Source organism: Bos indicus, chromosome 24 (genome assembly GCF_029378745.1).
Source record: "Bos indicus isolate NIAB-ARS_2022 breed Sahiwal x Tharparkar chromosome 24, NIAB-ARS_B.indTharparkar_mat_pri_1.0, whole genome shotgun sequence".
Lineage (NCBI taxonomy): Eukaryota > Metazoa > Chordata > Mammalia > Artiodactyla > Bovidae > Bos > Bos indicus.
Window position 1 is genome coordinate 29,259,143 of NC_091783.1, and position 18,789 is coordinate 29,277,931.

Sequence of the window (18,789 nt, forward strand, 5' to 3'; positions counted from 1 at the left end):
AAAGTGAAGTCGCTCAGTCGTGTCCAACTCTTAGCGACCCCATGGACTGCAGCCCACCAGACTCCTCCATCCATGGAATTTTAAAGCTTTCCTTTAAGTAAAGGAAAATACAGTTACAACAATTTTTTTTTTTTTTAGTATTAAATCAATATAATATTGTAGTGGAGGGAAAAGTTTTCTCTACCCTCCTAGTGTCCCTGGCTGGGTCTGAAAATTAAACCAACAAAGACAGATTAACAGGAGAAGAACAGACACATTTGATGGAACTTTTGCCTTCACATGAGAATCTCCACAGAGAATGCAGGCCCTGGAAGAAGCGACCAGAGCTGGGAGTGTTTATACCCTGTAGACAAAGAAACAGTAACTTTGTAGACAATTGATAAGACAAAGGTCTTGGGCTTAGAGTAGTAAATGGTGAAGAAGTAACTAGGGAAATAGGGTTAGTTTGAGAAAGTTTGCCATTTAAAAAATATTAATAATGTCATTTGCAGCGGCATGGATTGCCGTATTGAGTGAAGTAAGTCAGAGAAAGACAAATGTGGTTATATCACTTATATATGGAACATTAAAAAAGAGCACAAATGAACTTGTCAGCAAGACAGATATAGAGTTACAAATGCAGAAAACAAACCTGTGACCCTCAGCCGGTAAGAGTAGGGAGGGATAAATTAGGAGATTGGAGTTTACATATACACACTACTATATATAAAGTAGATAACTAATAAGGACCTACTCTATAGCACAGGGGAGTCTGCTCAACACTCTCTAATGACCTATGTGAGAAAATAATCTAAAAGAGTGGATATATGTATATGTATAACTGATTCATTTTGCTGTACAGCATAAACCAATACAACATTGTGAATGAACTATACTCCAATAAATTTTTTTTAAAAATAATAGCATTTTTTATAACCAAATACACCCAAATATGACTGTTACATTATAAAATTATAAATGAGATCATTTTCTGTTTATAATTTTTAATTTTCTGAGTTTTATATCATAAACACATAATTTTACTATCATAAAAAAGGAAGTTTCTTTGTACAGAGTTCTCGGTCCCAAATGCTAATCTCTGGTGGTGAGGAGGGTTCCCTCCTCCTGGTTCAAGGAGAGGGGAGCCTTTCACATCAGAATTTTGTGACCTGTTTCAGAGAAGAAGGGTGAGATGGGGAGAGTCAGAGTGACTTTCCTGTTTTGGCTGTTTTTTAAAAGAGTGCTTGAGCTTCAGATATTTAATATGCCACGTTGCCATACCTGAGGGCAGCCTGTTCTGAACCCCATCAACATTTAATGAGCACTTTTGCTTCTGTGGTACTACCGTATTTTCTAGTCGATTTTTTAGTCATTTTGTAGCGGGACCTCCTCTCACTGCTGTTTTCCATTGGAAGCTGATGAGGAACATAGGAAAGCAGATGGCGCACAGACTGTCGAAATGAAAAACACAGAAGAAAGAGCTGCGTGAAAGCAATATTTAATCATAACATGAAAAGCTCGTGGTGGCAACTTTTCCATTATGTTAAATTTCATTCATTTCTGTGCATTCTGGGTATGCGTTTAAAAACAGAGGTTGTAAGTTTCCATCCTCATGCCCATCTCCTATGGGGTTTTGGCCTTGTCTCTTGCAGGACTACGATTTGAGCCAGCTCCAGCAGCCTGATACGGTAGAGCCAGATGCCATCAAGCCAGTTGGAATCCGACGGTTGGATGAGAGGCCCATCCATGCGGAGCCCCAGTACCCGGTTCGATCTGCAGCCCCACACCCAGGGGACATCGGGGACTTCATTAATGAGGTGCCGAGAGAGATTCGCTTTCTTTAAAAGGGTGTTTATTGGATGCTAACGGTACTATTGAGGCTTCCCAGGTGGCTCAGTGGTAAAGAATTCAGCTGCCAGTGCGGGAGATGCAGGTTCAGTCCTGGATCGGAAAGATCCCCTGGAGGAGGAAATGGCAACCCACTCCAGTATCCTTGCCTGGAAAATCCCATGGACAGAAGAGACTGATGGGCTACAGTCCATGGGTTCGCAAAGAATTGGACACAACTGCGCAACTAAACAACAGAAGTACTATGGAGACGACAATTTGATGAGAATATAGCTATGTAGTTCATTAAAATACAGCTCTTTTTTTTAATGTTATTTTTGTGCAAAAGCCAATGTGACTTCAGTAACAGAGAACAGATGAGATGGCTCTGATCAGCCCTAAAGAGATCTGTCAACTAATATTCTGTTTTTGTAAATCACAGCCTTATATGTTACCAGTATTAGTCACACTCTCTCCCAAGGATTTTTCCCATGATTACAAGTAATCAATAGGCTAAAGATATTATGTTCTGTGTTTAAGTCGCTCAGTCATGTCCAACTCTTTGTAATTCCATGGACTGTAGGCTGCCAGGCTTCTCGGTCCTTGGGGATTCTTCAGGCAAGAATACTGGAGTGGGTTGCCATGCCCTCCTCCAGGGGATCTTCCAAACCCAGTGATCGAACCCAAGTCTCTCGCATTGCAGGCAGATTCTTTACCGACTGAGCTACCAGGGAGGCTCAAGAATACTGGAGTGGGTAGCCTATCCTTTCTCCAGGGGATCTTCCTGACTCAGGAATTGAACTGAGGTCTCCTGCATTGCAGGTGGATTCTTTACCAGATGAGCTACCAGGAAAGCCCCAATGATATTATAGTGTATTCTAATTTCATTTATTAGCACTAATACTTGCAATAATAGTTCACTTTCATTTCCCTCACACTGTACCCTTTGAATCCCACAAATGAAGAGAATTCAGTGACTACCCAGGTGACTCAGTGGTAAAGAACCCACCTGCCAAGTGAGAAGACATAAGAGACACGGATTTGATCCCTGGGTTGGGAAGAACCCCTGGAGGAGGGCATGGCAACCCACTCCAGTGTTCTTGCCTGGAGAATCCCATGGACAGAGGAGCTATATTTCTTAAGGTCACTAAGAGTAAGACACAACTGAAGCAACTTAGCATACATGCACCCAATGACTAGAGAGTTCCATCAAATAAGATTAGCAGGAAGAACAGCTAAATTAAATATTATGTAAGTGATTTAAATACTTGTCTAGTTGAGGAGTTTTAAGAGCTTCTGCAAGAGGCACGCTAATTCTCTGTTGAATATAACAGATAATGATTTCCACTGTCAAAATTATTATGGCATTCTTTTATTTCATTACTGACCAAGAGTTCTGCTACATTTAATCCTGAAGTTTTGAAGTCAAATGATTTAATACTGCTTCTTTTGATCATGTCTACAGTTTTACTGCAATTCTTCTTTGGAATTTTTATTGTTAGTTTAAGAGAATGATACATATTGATATTGATTGTGACTATATGACAAGACTCATGTTCTCTGGCCGTGCCCTGGCATTCAGAAACAGCAAGACCAGGATTGGTCCCAGTGCCTTTCACAGTGGAAAGCATCTGTTGTATATTACTGCCTTCACTCCTGTGCTGATAAGATTCATTTCCTGAAAATGAAAGGGTTAGTCACTCAGTCATGTCCAACTCTTTGCAACCCTATGGACTGTAGCCCACCAGGCTCCTCTGTCCATGGGAGTCTCCAGGCCAGAATACTGGAGTGGGTTGCCATTCCCTCCTCCAGGGGATCTTCCTGACTCAGGGATCAAACTCAGGTCTCCATATTGCAGGCAGAATTTTTTTTTTTTTTTTTACCATCTTAGCCACCAGGGAAGCCTCATTTCCTAGGCTTCCATGAAACAGTCATATATTACATCTACATAATCAATCTACCTTAGGTTTTTAGATCCTCTTATAGTTTGTAGGAAAAGTTTTGAAACACAATTAGCTAATCTGTCTTTACAAATATTCATTACTATCTATTCCTAAAGTACATATGCTTCCTAAAAAATATGCTTTTTGAACATATCTATTCAATTCTGTTAAATAGCTAATAGGTTAATTTGTAGTAGACATGATTTAAAAGCTGACAGAAGGCAAAAACAAAGCCTAGGTAACTCCTTTATGTGTAAAAATATGTCCTGACTTTTCCAGATTATTTATACAATAGGCTTGGTTAGGGGAATTAGCAGGAGTATACATACACACACACACACACACATATATAACTAGATATTTTTGAATATGTAAGCATGCTTGATGAGTTTACTTCAAATTTAGCTTTCATCCTTATTATTAATTCCTGTGGTTGTTGGACTTTCATAAAGCAAGAATTCTGGCTTCAGTGAAATTCAACTAATACTCACCTGAGGGTTTCCCTGAAGTATCACTGTTCTGTGGGACTCTTCCATTCTGTCGGGACACTCCTCTTTTCTCAAGAGAAAGTTCAAGCACTAAGGGTCATTTCTAAGGCTGTTTGTAATCTGTCCTGCCCTCCTTTCCATCCATATTCCCTTCTTGTGCTGTAGCCCCACCAAACTATTTGTAATCCCTCACAAGCATCACAGACTTAACTTTAAATTAACTTTTCCACCTGAGCGACTGAACAACAACAACTTTTACAACAGCAACAGCTTTTGCAAAGCCCTTCCTTCTTAACTGTCAGGAGATACCCATTTAGCCTTCAGATGCAGCTCAAATATCCTCTTCTCTCTGAAGCTGTTATGATACCTCTGTGAAGGGTTATTATTAATACCAGGACACTCCCTGGGTCATAGCCCTCACGTGGGATATAGCTGTTGGTATTTCTCTCTCCTGTGTCAGCATGTCCACTCTCTGGGATGAGGGTTATTTCCTGACCTTCTTTTTGTAACCTGAGCATCTGCTGTGTTTAGCAGCTCCTAGATTCCGTCGTTTCAAGGAGTTCAAGGACTGGGACAGGTGTGGGGCATGCGTCATTTATTTATTTACTTTTGGCTGTGCTGGTTCTTCGTTGCCGTGCGGCTTTTCTTCAGTTGCAGCGAGTAGGGGCTACTCTCTAGTGCGGAGCGAGAGCTGCTCATTTCAGTGGCTTCCCTCGTTGTGGAGCGCGGGCTCTAGGGCACTTGGGCTTCAGTAGTTGCAGCGCATGGGCTTAGTTGCCCCACAGCACATGGAAATCTTCCCAGACCAGGGATCGAACCTGTGTCCCCTGCATTGGCCGGCGGATTCTTAGCCACTGAACCCCCAGGGAAGTCCCCGTTTTTGAAAAAATATGACTGGACTTCCTTCAGTAAAGAGAGGAGAGTATTTAGGTAATAAGGTTCAGTTACCCAACCGTTCTAATGGCACAGTAGGAAGAGGTACACAGTAGGAATTTCCATGTGGAAATCTCCTTTCTCAGGTACACAGTTTCAAAAGCGGCTGGAGATTATAACAAACGTGTGAATACCTAAATGAAAAAGTTTGTTCCGAACAACTGACTTTGCACATCAACTTCTGAAATACAGCCCATTCATAATTTGAAAGTTGTCTGCCTTTGTTAGAAATGGCTCATTTGGCAGTCGTCTTGAGCTTGGTTGAGGATCATTCATTCAGCAGATAACTGCCATATAGCTACTGTGTACATCCACTGCCTGTGACACATGGATAAGACAATAGAGGGCGAGGCTCTCGGTGTGAGTTCCCCAAGTTGCTCCTAGCATGATCTCCATACCAGGCAAACATTCCAGTATCTGAACTCTCCCCGTTGGATGCCCCCGTTGGATCTGGTTCTTAACTCGGCGATCCAGCTTCCTCTCAGGCCCCTCCCCCACCTGCATTCTACAGGCAGGCAACAGAGACCTCTACTTGTAGTTCCTTATCTCAGCTTGTAATTCCATGCCAGCGCCAGGCCCCACACTGTTTTTCCTGCCTGGAACACCCTTTCCTCTTTTTCTAAATATTAGTTGCCCGTGAAGGGTCAGGCACACAGAGTAAGGATGGGCGCCGTCCAGCGGCATCCGCTTGTACCTGCAACTCACCTCCCTCCATTACTCCTATCCAAGCATCCCTTCTCATAACCTCAGGGCCCTCCGGTGGTCCAGAGGAGGGAATGTGCATCCCTGGGGGACCTTTGTGGGCAAACTGGTTTGGTGAGTACATGAATGGACAAGAGGACCGCGTTTGGAAATCATTCCCCAAATGACTGCTAAATCCTCAAAACTGGATGTGATTGTAAGACACAGAAATGTGGAGGAGAGGAGAAAGGGGAACCCTGAGTCTGTACCTAGAAATGCCCTACTTTTGGACACAGAAAGAAGAAAGTCTAAGGCGTTTAAGGGCTCACAGAAAACAACTACAAAGTGGGTCCAGGGGTGTGACGATCAGTTCTGTGAGAAAGTTCAGTGGAATCAAACTGTTAAAAGACCCAAATCAGAGATAAGATTCAAACTCACTGTGTAGACTTGTTTGGTATCTTTCTATAACTAGACTGATAAAAATAAATACAGGTAAAGTTTTGAGTTGAAGGCACCTATAACTACATTTAAAATGCAAACAGATTTCTTTATATCTAGGTTTTATTTGATTTAGCATAGTACTGAATGTTCCAAAGGAAGAAGAATATAGTGGAGATTATAATTGGAGTGTTTTTATAGATGTAAAGAATAGGTAAGCTCATGAGAACAGTTTCTACTTTGTTTATTTAAATAATGAATCTCAAAAATGATAACATTTCTAGACTAGTAGATAACGTAAAATAAATCACACATTTTGAATTTCAAGCACAGAATTTCATCCTGTTTTGAGACTTCTAAATAAGATCTTCGGAGGGTGAAAAGTTGAAACTAAAAGTAATTTAATCTCAGGCCAACAGTAGATATTAGCATACCTCCAATAACTATATTAATCCTGTGTGTTTCTTTATCTCAGAAATATAAAAACCAAGGGCATATTTCTGTTAAAAGACCAACTTTCAGTCAATATTATTTTAAAATGTATGGAAGGCACTCCTGGAATAACGTATTTAAAACTACCAAAGTTTAAAATATTTGCCTTTTTTCTCCAGTAATTAAATTTAATATATTCTTTTCTGTTGAAGTTCAAATCCAGGTGCCTCATTTAACAGCTCTGTTACCTTGTACAAGGTTAGGGTCCTTGGATGCAATCACTTAGATTTCTAGTTTCCTTATTTATGAAACAGGGATAATAATAGACCCTTCTTTTAAGATTGAAATAATACAGTCCACATAAAGTGCTTAGTATAGTGACTGTAAAATCTCTTAATTACTGTCAGTATCATATTATCATTACAGCTGCTATTCAGGAGTAAAAACTTTGTACTGCCCTTTAATTGTAAATAAAACAAGTAAAATACTCTAGTTCCAAAAAAAAAAAAAGCTGAAGTAAAGTGAATTCTCCAGAAAAGGATATAGTAATGTTGGCACTCATAAGTCACAGAATTTCACTTTCACGCGATCATGATATACTTTTATATTTGCAGATATTTTAAAACTAAATCCTGGCTTCTTCTGAAAGGTATAAATATAAACATGAGCAAGGTGCCAATGTGAGCAAACTAAGCCCAGGACAATAGTACAAATTACCATCTAGAATAGCTGTTGGATGTCAAGCAGTGTGTGCAGCATCTGAAATGAGTACAGAACCACCTCAGCAGAAAGGGATGTCATGATCCAGTACAACCAAAGTATGGCGATAGAAATAAAGAGGACCAGAGAGACCACAGGAACTACTCTCAGTCACGGTTTGGGGAAGAATTCCAGGAAACAGAAGTGACATTTTTAATGGCCTTTAAACAGATGGATAGATGGATGGAAATTAATCAAATGAAAAAAAAATATGACATAGGACATTTTAAACAAAGGGAATCACGTTTCAGCTAGCAGGAAATGAATATGTAAATAACATGGAGATACTCCAAAAGTAAGATGTTTTTAGGTTTGAGGGGATTTTGCTGAATAATTTAGTGAATAATTCAGTTATGGTTGCTGGAATTGAGAAGAGTTGCAAGGGAAAGGTGAAATGACTGCTTCTTGAAGGGTTTTGACTATATACTATAGGTTACCCTAACATCCAGCTTTAAGTAACGCCTCCTAGTCTTTTCCATGTCTGCAAACAGCTTTTATGATGCATTTAAATATTTTATCAATTTTAACTTCTTTTAAATAAAAATAATTGTTTTAAAATGCCTGTGCACCGTTTAAGGAAATGGCAACCCACTCCAGTATTCTTGCCTGGAGAATCCCATGGGCAGAGGAGCCTGGAGGGTTATAGTCCTTGGGGTCGCAAAGAGTCCCACACGACTGAGCAACTAACACACACACGCACCATTTAAAAATCATCTTGCATACCCCCAGGGGGACTCCTCCCTTATTTTGGAAGCATTGCTACAGGGGATAGCAGTCAGAAAGTTTTACTTGGGGTTGGGGGTGTGACATCAAATAATGTCTGAGAGAGGAACCAACAGTAGTTGGCAAGATAGAGTCCTGGGGACATGGAAACCCGCTAAAGAAGCTTTTGCCATGGTCCAGGCAGGATGTTCCCTGGAGATCTTCCGTGGTGGCTCAGACAGTAAAGAATTTGCCTGCAGTGCAGGAAACCTGGGTTCCATCCCTGGGTCAGGAAGATCCCCTGCAGAAGGAAATGGCAACCCACTTCAGTATTCTTGCCTGGAGAACTCCATGGACAGAGGAGCCTGGTGGGCTACAGTCCATGGAGTTGCAAAGAGTTGGACACGACTGAACAACTAACACTTTGAAGCAGGGTGTAATGATGACCTGAACTGAGGCAGTAGATTTGAGACAGTAGGGGGACTGACTGTTAGGGACTGACTCTTGGGTTTTATATTCCTAATGTGTTCCTTCACACAAGAATGTGAATGTTTATGGTCCCTGTAAAGCATGCCTCCACCATAAAACATGGGATCAGAAGTCTATAAATACAAGCTCAGCAAGAATTCAGCCAGAGCTGCAGCTTTGATATGACAGAGGTAGCTTACTGCAGAAACTAGTTCAGATTTATCCAGAGTTCAAGATCTGCCTCTCCAGGAAAGGTGAAACAAACACATCCTCTTATAGATGTAGTCAGACCCAATAGGGAGAGAGAAACACAGTTTTTTTTGTAAATTTGGCAAAAGTGTGTCAGACATGTGAAATGGTGTCCACACCAACAAATAAAGGAATCCCAGGGACTTCCCTGGTGGTACAGTAGATGAGAATCCGCCTGCCAACACAAAGGACTTGGGTTTCATTCCTGCCCTCGGAAGATTCTATGTCCTGTGGAGCAACTAAGCCTGTGTGTCACAGCTACTGAACCCAAGCGCCTGTGCTCTGCAACAAGAGAAGCCTCCACAATGAGAAGCCTGTGCCCTGCAACAAAGAGTAGCCCCTACTCAGCACAACTAGAGAAAACCCACACAGCAACAAAGACCCAGCACAGCCAAAAATAAATTAAAAAAAAAAAAGGAATTCCATAAGGAAAAACCAGAGCTTCTGTGCCCCCACCACTCCGGATTTATCTGTGTGTTCGCTTTGGTTGCCTGCCTGTCAAGATCAGTTTCTAGGGACTTGACTATGATCTTTTTAGAATTACCAAAATAGTACCCGGAATTTATATAATGCCTTACCCAGAAAAGTCATGTTTTATTCTCGGATAAAAATCGGTGCTCACCAAGTGGCAGGGACTTAAAGTACTTAACCTTCAGCCCAGAAAGATGGCTTGCCTAAGAATTCTTGAAAAGTTCAGTGGGATTTGCCCTTTTGTAATCAGAAGAACCTGAGACAGCGTTTGATGTTTTGGCTAGTAGTGACCTCTCATGGGTTTTATAGCCTTAACCTCTTTTTTTAATGTAGAAATAAAACATAGATTCAGCAACTATCAGAATGATCAGAAAGCCACGGTAGGAGTTAAAAAATTTTAAGAAATATTTTTGATGAATCTAAAAACTGTCATAGATAGTGAAGTAAGTCAGAAAGAGAAAAACAAATCCCATATATTAATGCATATATGTGAAATATAGAAAAGTGATGATGAACCTATTTGCAAAGCAGAAAATAGAGACACAGACATAGAGAACAAACATGCATACCAAGCGGGAAATGGGGTGGGATGGATTGGGAGTTTAGGATTGACACATATACACTGCTGTGCTGTGCTCAGTCACGTCTGACTCTTTTCGACCCCATGGACTGTAGCCTGCCAAGCTCCTCTGTTCATCGAATTTTCCAGGCAAGAATACTGGAGTGATTGCCATTTCCTACTTAAAGGGATCTTCCTGACCCAGGGATCGAACCTGCGTCTCTTGCATCGGCAGGCAGCTTCTTTACTGCTGGTGCCACCTTCGTAAGCACAAAACAGATAACTGATGAGAATTGACTGTATAGCACAGGGAACTCTAGTTAGTGTTCTGTGGTGATCTAGATGAGAAGAAGATCCAAAACAGAGGGGATATATGTATACTTAGAGCTGATTCGCTTTGCTGTACAGCAGAAACTAATACAACATTGTAGAGTTCCAATAGAAAAAAAGGGGAAATACTTTTGAAACTCTTGATGGTGAGTATAGGACTAGATTATCACCAGTGTTATATCTGTTTTGATATAACAAATTAAAGAGCCTCTTGATGAAAGAGAAAGAGGAGAGTGAAACAGTTGGCTTAAAGCTCAACATTCAGAAAACTAAGATCATGGCATCTGGTCCCAACACTTCATGGAAAATAGATGGGGAAACAGTGGAAACAGTGGCAGACTTTATTTTTGGGGGGTCCAAAATCACTGCATATGGTGACTGCAGTCATGAAATTAAAAGATGCTTGCTCCTTGGATGAAAACTATGACCAACCTACTATAAAGCATATTAAAAAGTAGAGACATTACTTTCCCAACAAAGGTCCGTCTAGTAAGCTATGGTTTTTCCAGTAGTCATGTATTGATGGGAGAGTTGGACCATAAAGAAAGCTGAGTGCTAAAGAATTGATGATTTTGAACTGTGGTTTTGGAAAATACTCTTGAGAGTCTCTGGGACTGCAAGGAGATCAAACCAGTCAATCCTAAAGGAAATCTACCGTGAATATTCATTGGAAGGATTGATGCTGAAGCTGAAACTCCAGTACTTTGGCCACCTGATGAGAAGAACTGATTCATTGGAGAAAACCCTGATGCTGGGAAAGCTTGAGGGCAGGAGAATAAGGGTTACGACAGAGGATGAGATGGTTGGACAGCATCACCGACTCTATGGACATGAGTTTGTGCTATCTCTTGGAGCTGGTGATGGACTGGGAAGCCTGGCGTGCTGCAGTCCATGGGGTTGCAAAGAGTCAGACACGACTGAGGAACTGAACTAAACTATTTTGAGGATATCAATTAGGTGTTGTTGACATTTAATGAAAGTCTCAGGCCTTTTAACACCCCAGTGAAAACCAGGCAGCTTCCAATAATTATTCTAAGTCACAAGAACATAGGCCATGGCTTTCATCCGGAATCCAGGCACACGTGACGCCACACCATTGTCGCTTTCCAGTTCATCTTAGGCTTCACCTTTCTGTATTTCCAGTTTTGTGTTGATACCATGATCCACATGTCTTCTGTGTTTCAGGATCCAGGCAGAAGGAAAACTCGCCTCTGGTGCAGACCCTTCTTCTGGCAGGCAGAGGGAAAAGATGAGGGGCTGATGGAGCATTAGGCTCTTCTGGTCTCCACACTTCTGTTTCTGTTCATTGGCCAGGGCCAGTCGGGTGGCCAAGCCTGACCATGGGTTGGGGAAGTCAGCTGGCTCCAGGGTGGCCCTTGTGGTGCTGTGGACATGTGATCCACCCATGGGGAGAGGATGGTGAATCACTGAGGACGGTAACACAATCTGCCACAAAAAAAAAATCAGGAATTTTGAGAAATTGGAGTTTCCCAACTCAGGCTTAACAGAATTGTCCTTTAGCTTATTCTGTAAATATAGTCAAGAAAATCCTATCTAAAATTATTTATGTATTATATATGGATGTGGTTGGAGGAAGACTTACTTTATTTTACACAGGCATGTCTGGCTTATAGTGTACTTGAGAAGACAAAAAGTGGTATTTAACTAAAGGTTAGGATTGTTGGGGAGACAGACTCGGGCGTGAGGAAGTGTTAGTATGTACTTTTTTCAAATTTTTGGTTGAAGTCAAACAGCTGCCATTTTGTTTCTTAAAACCCTTGTTGTTTTTGTTTAATCTCTTAAGTCTTGTCCAACTCTGCAACCCCATGGACTGCAACATGCCAGGCTCCCCTCTTCTTCACTATCTCCTAGAGTTTGCTCAAATTCTTGTCCATTGAGTTGGTGATACTATCTAACCATCTCAATCTCTGCTGTCCCCTTCTCCTTTTGCCTTCGATCATTCCCTTAAAGCATGTCTCCACATTTATTTTTCTTTTTTCAAATTTCAAAGCAAGAATTTTTTTTAATCTAAACTTAAATTAAAAAAAAAAATTCACTAATATTCCTGAGCTGTAACAAGTGCCAGATCCTGTGGGGAGATACCCTTGGGTCACCTTTATTTTATTTGCACTTCATAATGATTGTATTACTGTGATTACAGTTGCAGATTAGGAAATAGGGCTGGTGCAACTGAGCCAAAACTTGTACTGTGCAGAGCTGAGGTGTCACCCCAGTGTCTGACCTCTTAACACTACACATACTGACCATAATTTTCATGCTCTTTTTCCTCTTCCTCCTATTAAAAAACAAAAAAAAAACATATTAGGTATTTATGAAACATATGTAGATTGGAAGGATTGATCTAAAGATAGACAGTTCATCACATCTTGGACAAGAGGAGCCACAATGAGCCCACCAAAATTTAAAAAAGCAGAGTTGTGGGGAGAGAGAGTGACTGTTTAGAGACTAACTGTGGTTTATCTTGGACTGGTAGAATGGAAATGGGAAAAAAAGTAAATAAATACTTCAGTTCAGTTCAGTCGCTCAGTCGTGTCCAACTCTTTGCAATCTCATGAATCTCAGCACGCCAGGCCTCCCTGTCCAGCACCAACTCCTGGAGTTCACTCAGACTCATGTCCATTAGTATGTGGCAAATAGACATACATTAAATTCTTAAGGTTTTATATAGTAATTATGAATTAGCTGCAGATACATGCTGCTGCTGCTAAGTCACTTCAGTCGTGCCCAACTCTGTGCAGCCCCATAAATGGCACCCCACCAGGGTCCTCCGTCCATGGGATTTTCCAGGCAAGAGTACTGGAATGGGGTGCCATTGCCTTCTCCATACAGATACATGAGTTATATATAAAAAAGCATCTTTGTGCAAGAGTTAAGTTTATTGATAGTCATTTCACTGGTTCTTATTTTTTCAGTTAATTTTAAGAGCCCTGTATGTGTGTGTGTGTGTGTGTGTATATATGTATATATATATATAGATAGATAGATAGATAGATAATTTTAGATTTTTGGGTTCCACTTCCCCAATATTTATACTGTGTATTGATATTGGATCATGACTTTTCTAGAGTCTGTGGATGGTAGAAGTCACTCTGTTCTTTATTAACTTAGTGACTAACTTTCCTTGTATATAATCACATCTGGCCTGTCTTTGTTCTTCCTTTGATACCTTCCAAATTTATGTCAGACAGAATGCCACTTCTTCCTTGAACACCCAGCTCTCCGAGCCAATCAGTATTTGTTTTTAGCATCCTGATGATTTTTGCCTAAATTTCATAGTCTTGTTACTTATTTATCATTTGTGTCATACTGTAGTAATGCCTGTTACTAGGTTGTAAATTATAGAGGGCAGGGATGCCATGGCACTCATTTCTATGTCTCTTTTTGCCCTGCATATAATTTCCACTAAACCAGTTCGTTGTCAAAATCCTATGACTCTGACTCTACACAGATCAGGGTCCACATAGCACATGATTTCATAACCTTCCATGGTGTTTCATGTCACTCACTCCACGTGTGATAATTCAAAAACTAGTCCTGTCCAATGCAGGGTTATACTCATGTATTACCAAACTTCATTTAAGATCCTCCCTTTCTAGCTTCAGGCCGTTGGTGGTTCACTTCTGTCACCTGTGAACTGCCTTCTCCAGTTAACCCCGTCCCATGGTATGTCTCAGCCTCACTGAGCTAGATTCCTTACAGTTCTTTGCAGAGGAAACACATCCATTGATTTTTGTCTAACTTTCAAGCATGGTGATAACCCCAGCTTCTCTGGGTTGTGCATGTGGTGGAATGCAGGTGGAAACTTAAAAACAGGTGTTTGATGCCGCGGGACCACTAGCGTCTGCTTGTGGATTCGCTCACTGTAACCCTCTTTTCATCCTTTCCGTGTCTTCCAACTGCAGGGCCTTAAAGCTGCTGACAACGATCCCACCGCTCCGCCCTACGACTCCCTCTTAGTCTTTGACTATGAAGGCAGTGGCTCCACGGCCGGGTCCTTGAGCTCCCTTAATTCCTCCAGTAGTGGAGGTGAGCAGGACTATGACTATCTGAACGACTGGGGGCCCCGCTTCAAGAAACTCGCTGACATGTACGGTGGAGGTGATGACTGAACTTCAGGGTGAACTTGGTTTTTGGACAAGTACAAACAATTGCAACTGATATTCCCAAAAAGCATTCAGAAGCTAGGCTTTAACTTTGTAGTCTACTAGCACAGTGCTTGCTGGAGGCTTTGGCAGAGGCTGCAAACCAATTTGGGCTCAGAGGGAATATCGGTGATCCAATACTGTTTGGAAAACACTGAGCTCAGTTACACTTGAATTTTACAGTACAGAAGCACTGGGATTTTATGTGCCTTTTTGTACCTTTTTCAGATTGGAATTAGTTTTATGTTTAAGGCTTTAATGGTACTGATTTCTGAAATGATAAGTAAAAGACAAAATATTTTGTGGTGGGAGCAGTAAGTTAAACCATGATATGCTTCGACACGCTTTTGTTACATCGCATTTGCTTTTATTAAAAATATGGAATTAAACAGACAAACCAACCACTCATGGAGCAATTTTATTACCTTGGGGGCTGAGACCATGAGATTGGAAAATGTACATTATTTCTAGTTTTAGACTTTAGTTTCTTGTTTTGTTTTTTTTTTCCACTAAAATCTTAAAACTTACGCAGCTGGTTGCAAATAAAGGGAGTTTTCATATCACCAATTTGTAGCAAAATTGAATTTTTTCATAAACTAGAATGTTAGACACATTTTGGTCTTAATCCATGTACACTTTTTTATTTACTGTATTTTTTCCACTTCACTGTAAAAATGGTATGTGTACATAATGTTTTATTGGCATAGTCTATGGAGAAGTGCAGAAACTTCAGAACATGTGTATGTATTATTTGGACTATGGATTCAGGTTTTTTGCATGTTTATATCTTTCGTTATGGATAAAGTATTTACAAAACAAAGTGACATTTGATTCAATTGTTGAGCTGTAGTTAGAATACTCAATTTTTAATTTTTTAATTTTTTTTTATTTTTTATTTTCTCTTTTTGTTTGGGGAGGGAGAAAAGTTCTTAGCACAAATGTTTTACATAATTTGTACCAAAAAAAAAAAAAAAAAAAGGAAAGACAAGAAATGAAAGGGGTGACCTGACACTGGTGGTACTACTGCAGTGTGTGTTTTTAAAAAAAAATGAAAAAAAAAAAAGCTTTTAAACTGGAGAGACTTCTGACAACAGCTTTGCCTCTGTATTGTGTACCAGAATATAAATGATACACCTCTGACCCCAGCGTTCTGAATAAAATGCTAATTTTGGATCTGGTGACTTGTTTGAACTTTTTTCTTTTCTACTTGAGATGCTTTGAATGTTGCAAAAATCCCAGGTCCTGGAGTTGCATTGAGAACTGCAGTACAAAAGTATGAATTGGTTATTGCGCTGTTCACCATCAAAAAGCCCTTAGCGTGGCAGCCAGCCGTGTCCGGTGAGCAGTGGAGAAAACTTGATCATACAACGAAAACGTCAAGCCACCCAGGAATCGACTGCACTGAAGATGGTATATGCAAATCACATCAGTGAACTCTGTGTAATTCTTAACAGCATTTGAGCTTTTATTCCCTTCTGCTCCTGTCTGTAGTTGGCGCTGACTCTAACAGGCTTTTCCCACTAGAGCAGGGGTCCCCAACCTCCAGGCCACAGACCTATATCTGTATTTACAGCCACTCCCTATCACTCACATTACTATCTGAACTCCCTGCCTCCTGTCAGATTACAGTAGCATCATAGATATTATGTGTGTGAATCATTCCGAAACTATCTAGTTCCATTCTGTGAAAAAATTGTCTTTGATAGAATCGATCCCTGGTGTCAAAAAGGTTGGGGACCACTGCACTAGAGCACCCACAGCAGGAAAACCTCACCAAAAAGGGATAGACTTGGCCCTGGAAAGTGCAGTGCATGCTGGGAATTCCCAGGCAATCCATCAAAGCCATTGTTTGATGTATCTAGTGAAATACACGTGGGCTTGACTTCTGTTCATTAACTGGACCAATTTTTTCCCTAACTTTCTTAAAGAGGTATAATGGACAAATAAAATTTTGTATATTTGAAGCATACGATGTGATGACTTGTATGTATACGTTATGAAATGATTTCCACAGTCATGCCATTTACCACGTGTATCACCTCACATAGTTAGACTTTGTGTCTGCATGTATGTGGTGAGAACACTTAAAATCTACTCCACGAAGTTCAGGCACACGGTACAGCGTTAGCTGATGTGGTCACAGAGGACAGAAAAGCAAAATCACCTTATTCAATTTTGTAAAACAGTGCACACTGTGGTTCATAAATGAATTTTGAGAATCTTGGAAAATCCTCACTGCTTTTTCCTATATTCCTTATGATCATTATCACATTACATTTACTTACATTGTACACTTTGGAAAAAACTTAATACAGTATACGTCTTCTAACTCCATGTGGTATTTCGCTTTAATTTCATACTAGAGAGTGAAATTTACTTTTCTATCGATTTGCTCTGTAAGCAATATTTTCTTCTCACTTTTCTAATCTTTAAATGCCAGAGCTTATCTCTGGAATTTCATAATGAAACTTAGTGAATTTGCTGATTGGAATAGTCTTTTTAAAATGGGTCTTAAGACTGCACCTCTGTACTACTGTTTGTTCAAGTAAAAACTGTCTTTTTAAATTCAAATATCTCAACATTTAAAATTCATAGCACTCAGGTAACAAACACTTCCAATTATTGTCTTAGGATCGAAGTTCAGTGGCCGACTATTTCTAACACAGGAGCTTCCCTGACGATTCAGTGATAACCCATTTGCCAATTCAGGAGACTCGGGTTTGATTCCTGGATCAGAAAGATCCCCTGGAGAAGGAAATGGCAACCCACTCCAGTATTCTTGCCTGGGAAATCCCATGGATAGAGGCGCCTGGGGGGCCACAGTGCATGGGGTCACAAAGAGTCGGACACAACTGATCGACTGAACGTGCACATACATCTCTAACACAGGGAAACCTCGTTTTATGCCTTTTATGCCCTTTTATGCCTTATTGGGCTTCACAGGTGCTGCCTTTTTTTAGCAAATTGAACATTTGTGGCAACCCTGCGTGAAGCACATCTCTCGTGCCATTTTTACACCATTTGTTCAGTCTTGTTTCTTTTTTTTTAATCTCTTTTTTAAATTTTTTTTTATTTTTTAACTTTACAATATTGTATTGGTTTTGCCATATATCAAAATGAATCCGCCACAGATATACATGTGTTCCCCATCCTGAACCCTCCTCCATCCTCCCTCCCCATACCATCCCTCTGGGTCGTCCCAGTGCACCAGCCCCAAGCATCCAATCAGGTTTTGGTGGTGATTCAGTCGCTCAGTCATGTCCAACTCTGTGACCCCATGGACTGCAGCATGCCAGGCTTCACTGTCCTTCACCATCTCCTGGAGTTTGCTTAAACTGATGTCCACTGAGTCAAGTTTACACATTTTGGTAATTTCTGCAACATTTTAAACTGCACCAGCAAAAATGATTATCACTCACTGAAGGCTAGATGATGGTTAGCAATTTTTAACAATAAAGTACTTTTTAATTAAAGTATGTGCACATTTTAGACATAATGCTATTGCATACTTAATACAGTATAGTATAACCATAACTATATGTCTCAAAATTTTGTGACTGACTATTGTGATATTCACTTTATTGTAGTGGTCTGTAACCAAATTTGCAATGTACTAATTTTTAGCACTAATAGTAAGCATTTTATATATTCACAATGAGTCAATGTAAACACAGTTGTTTTCAAAACTTCTGTATTTTGCTGGAGTGAAATGCATGACTAGGTTTCCTTTGTGGGGAAAAAAAAATGGGAACCAGAAATTAGAAGCCCCCTGCTCTGATACAGGAGGAACTTCTGTTTAGCTGTTTATTAATGATATGTAATTTATAGTCTTTTCCAAAAAAGCATTTTTACACACAGATTTCCATAAAGAATTTATTTTGTTTTGTTTTCATGAAAGTGGGGTGATACATTATGTATTTTCTGTAACTTGTCTTTTTCACTAGGAGTGAATCTTGGAAGTTTTTTCATATTAGTGTATATATCTACCTCATCCTTTTTAATTGCTATGTAGTATTCCTTAATATGGCCATAGAGTGTAACCATTTCCTAAGGAACTGGTTGTTTCCGATTTTTTCGCTACGGTAGAAAATGCTACAATCGGTTAATAGCCTTGTGCATGTTTCTCTGCCTGGGAGTATTCTCTAAATGAGATGTTTGGAGATGGAATTGCTAGATTAAAGAACATGGAGAGTAGTTAATTAAATATGGCTAAAATTGTAAGTGTTTTAATGTTACTCTAAAGTGCCTTTTAGCTAAAAGATGATAAGGCTTTCTAAAAGCCAGCAACTTCCTTCTTTAGCAAAATGATTTTATGCTGCTCAAAATAGTAACCACAGAATGTAAGACAATCTAGCCAAAGATTTTTT

The 18,789-nt window shown here is 40.1% G+C and overlaps 1 protein-coding gene across 1 annotated transcript in view; it reads left to right on the forward strand.

Annotated features, from left to right (window-relative positions):
• Window positions 1-15,595, forward strand: part of CDH2 (cadherin 2) — a 248,192-nt gene extending 232,597 nt beyond the window's left edge. Inside the window, exons 15-16 of the mRNA XM_019986910.2 lie at window positions 1,632-1,796; window positions 14,183-15,595. Of these exons, the coding sequence (XP_019842469.2) occupies window positions 1,632-1,796; window positions 14,183-14,389 (372 nt within the window). The 3' untranslated portion in view covers window positions 14,390-15,595. The remainder of the gene's footprint in view (window positions 1-1,631; window positions 1,797-14,182) is intronic.
• The last annotated feature ends 3,194 nt before the right edge of the window (window positions 15,596-18,789 follow it).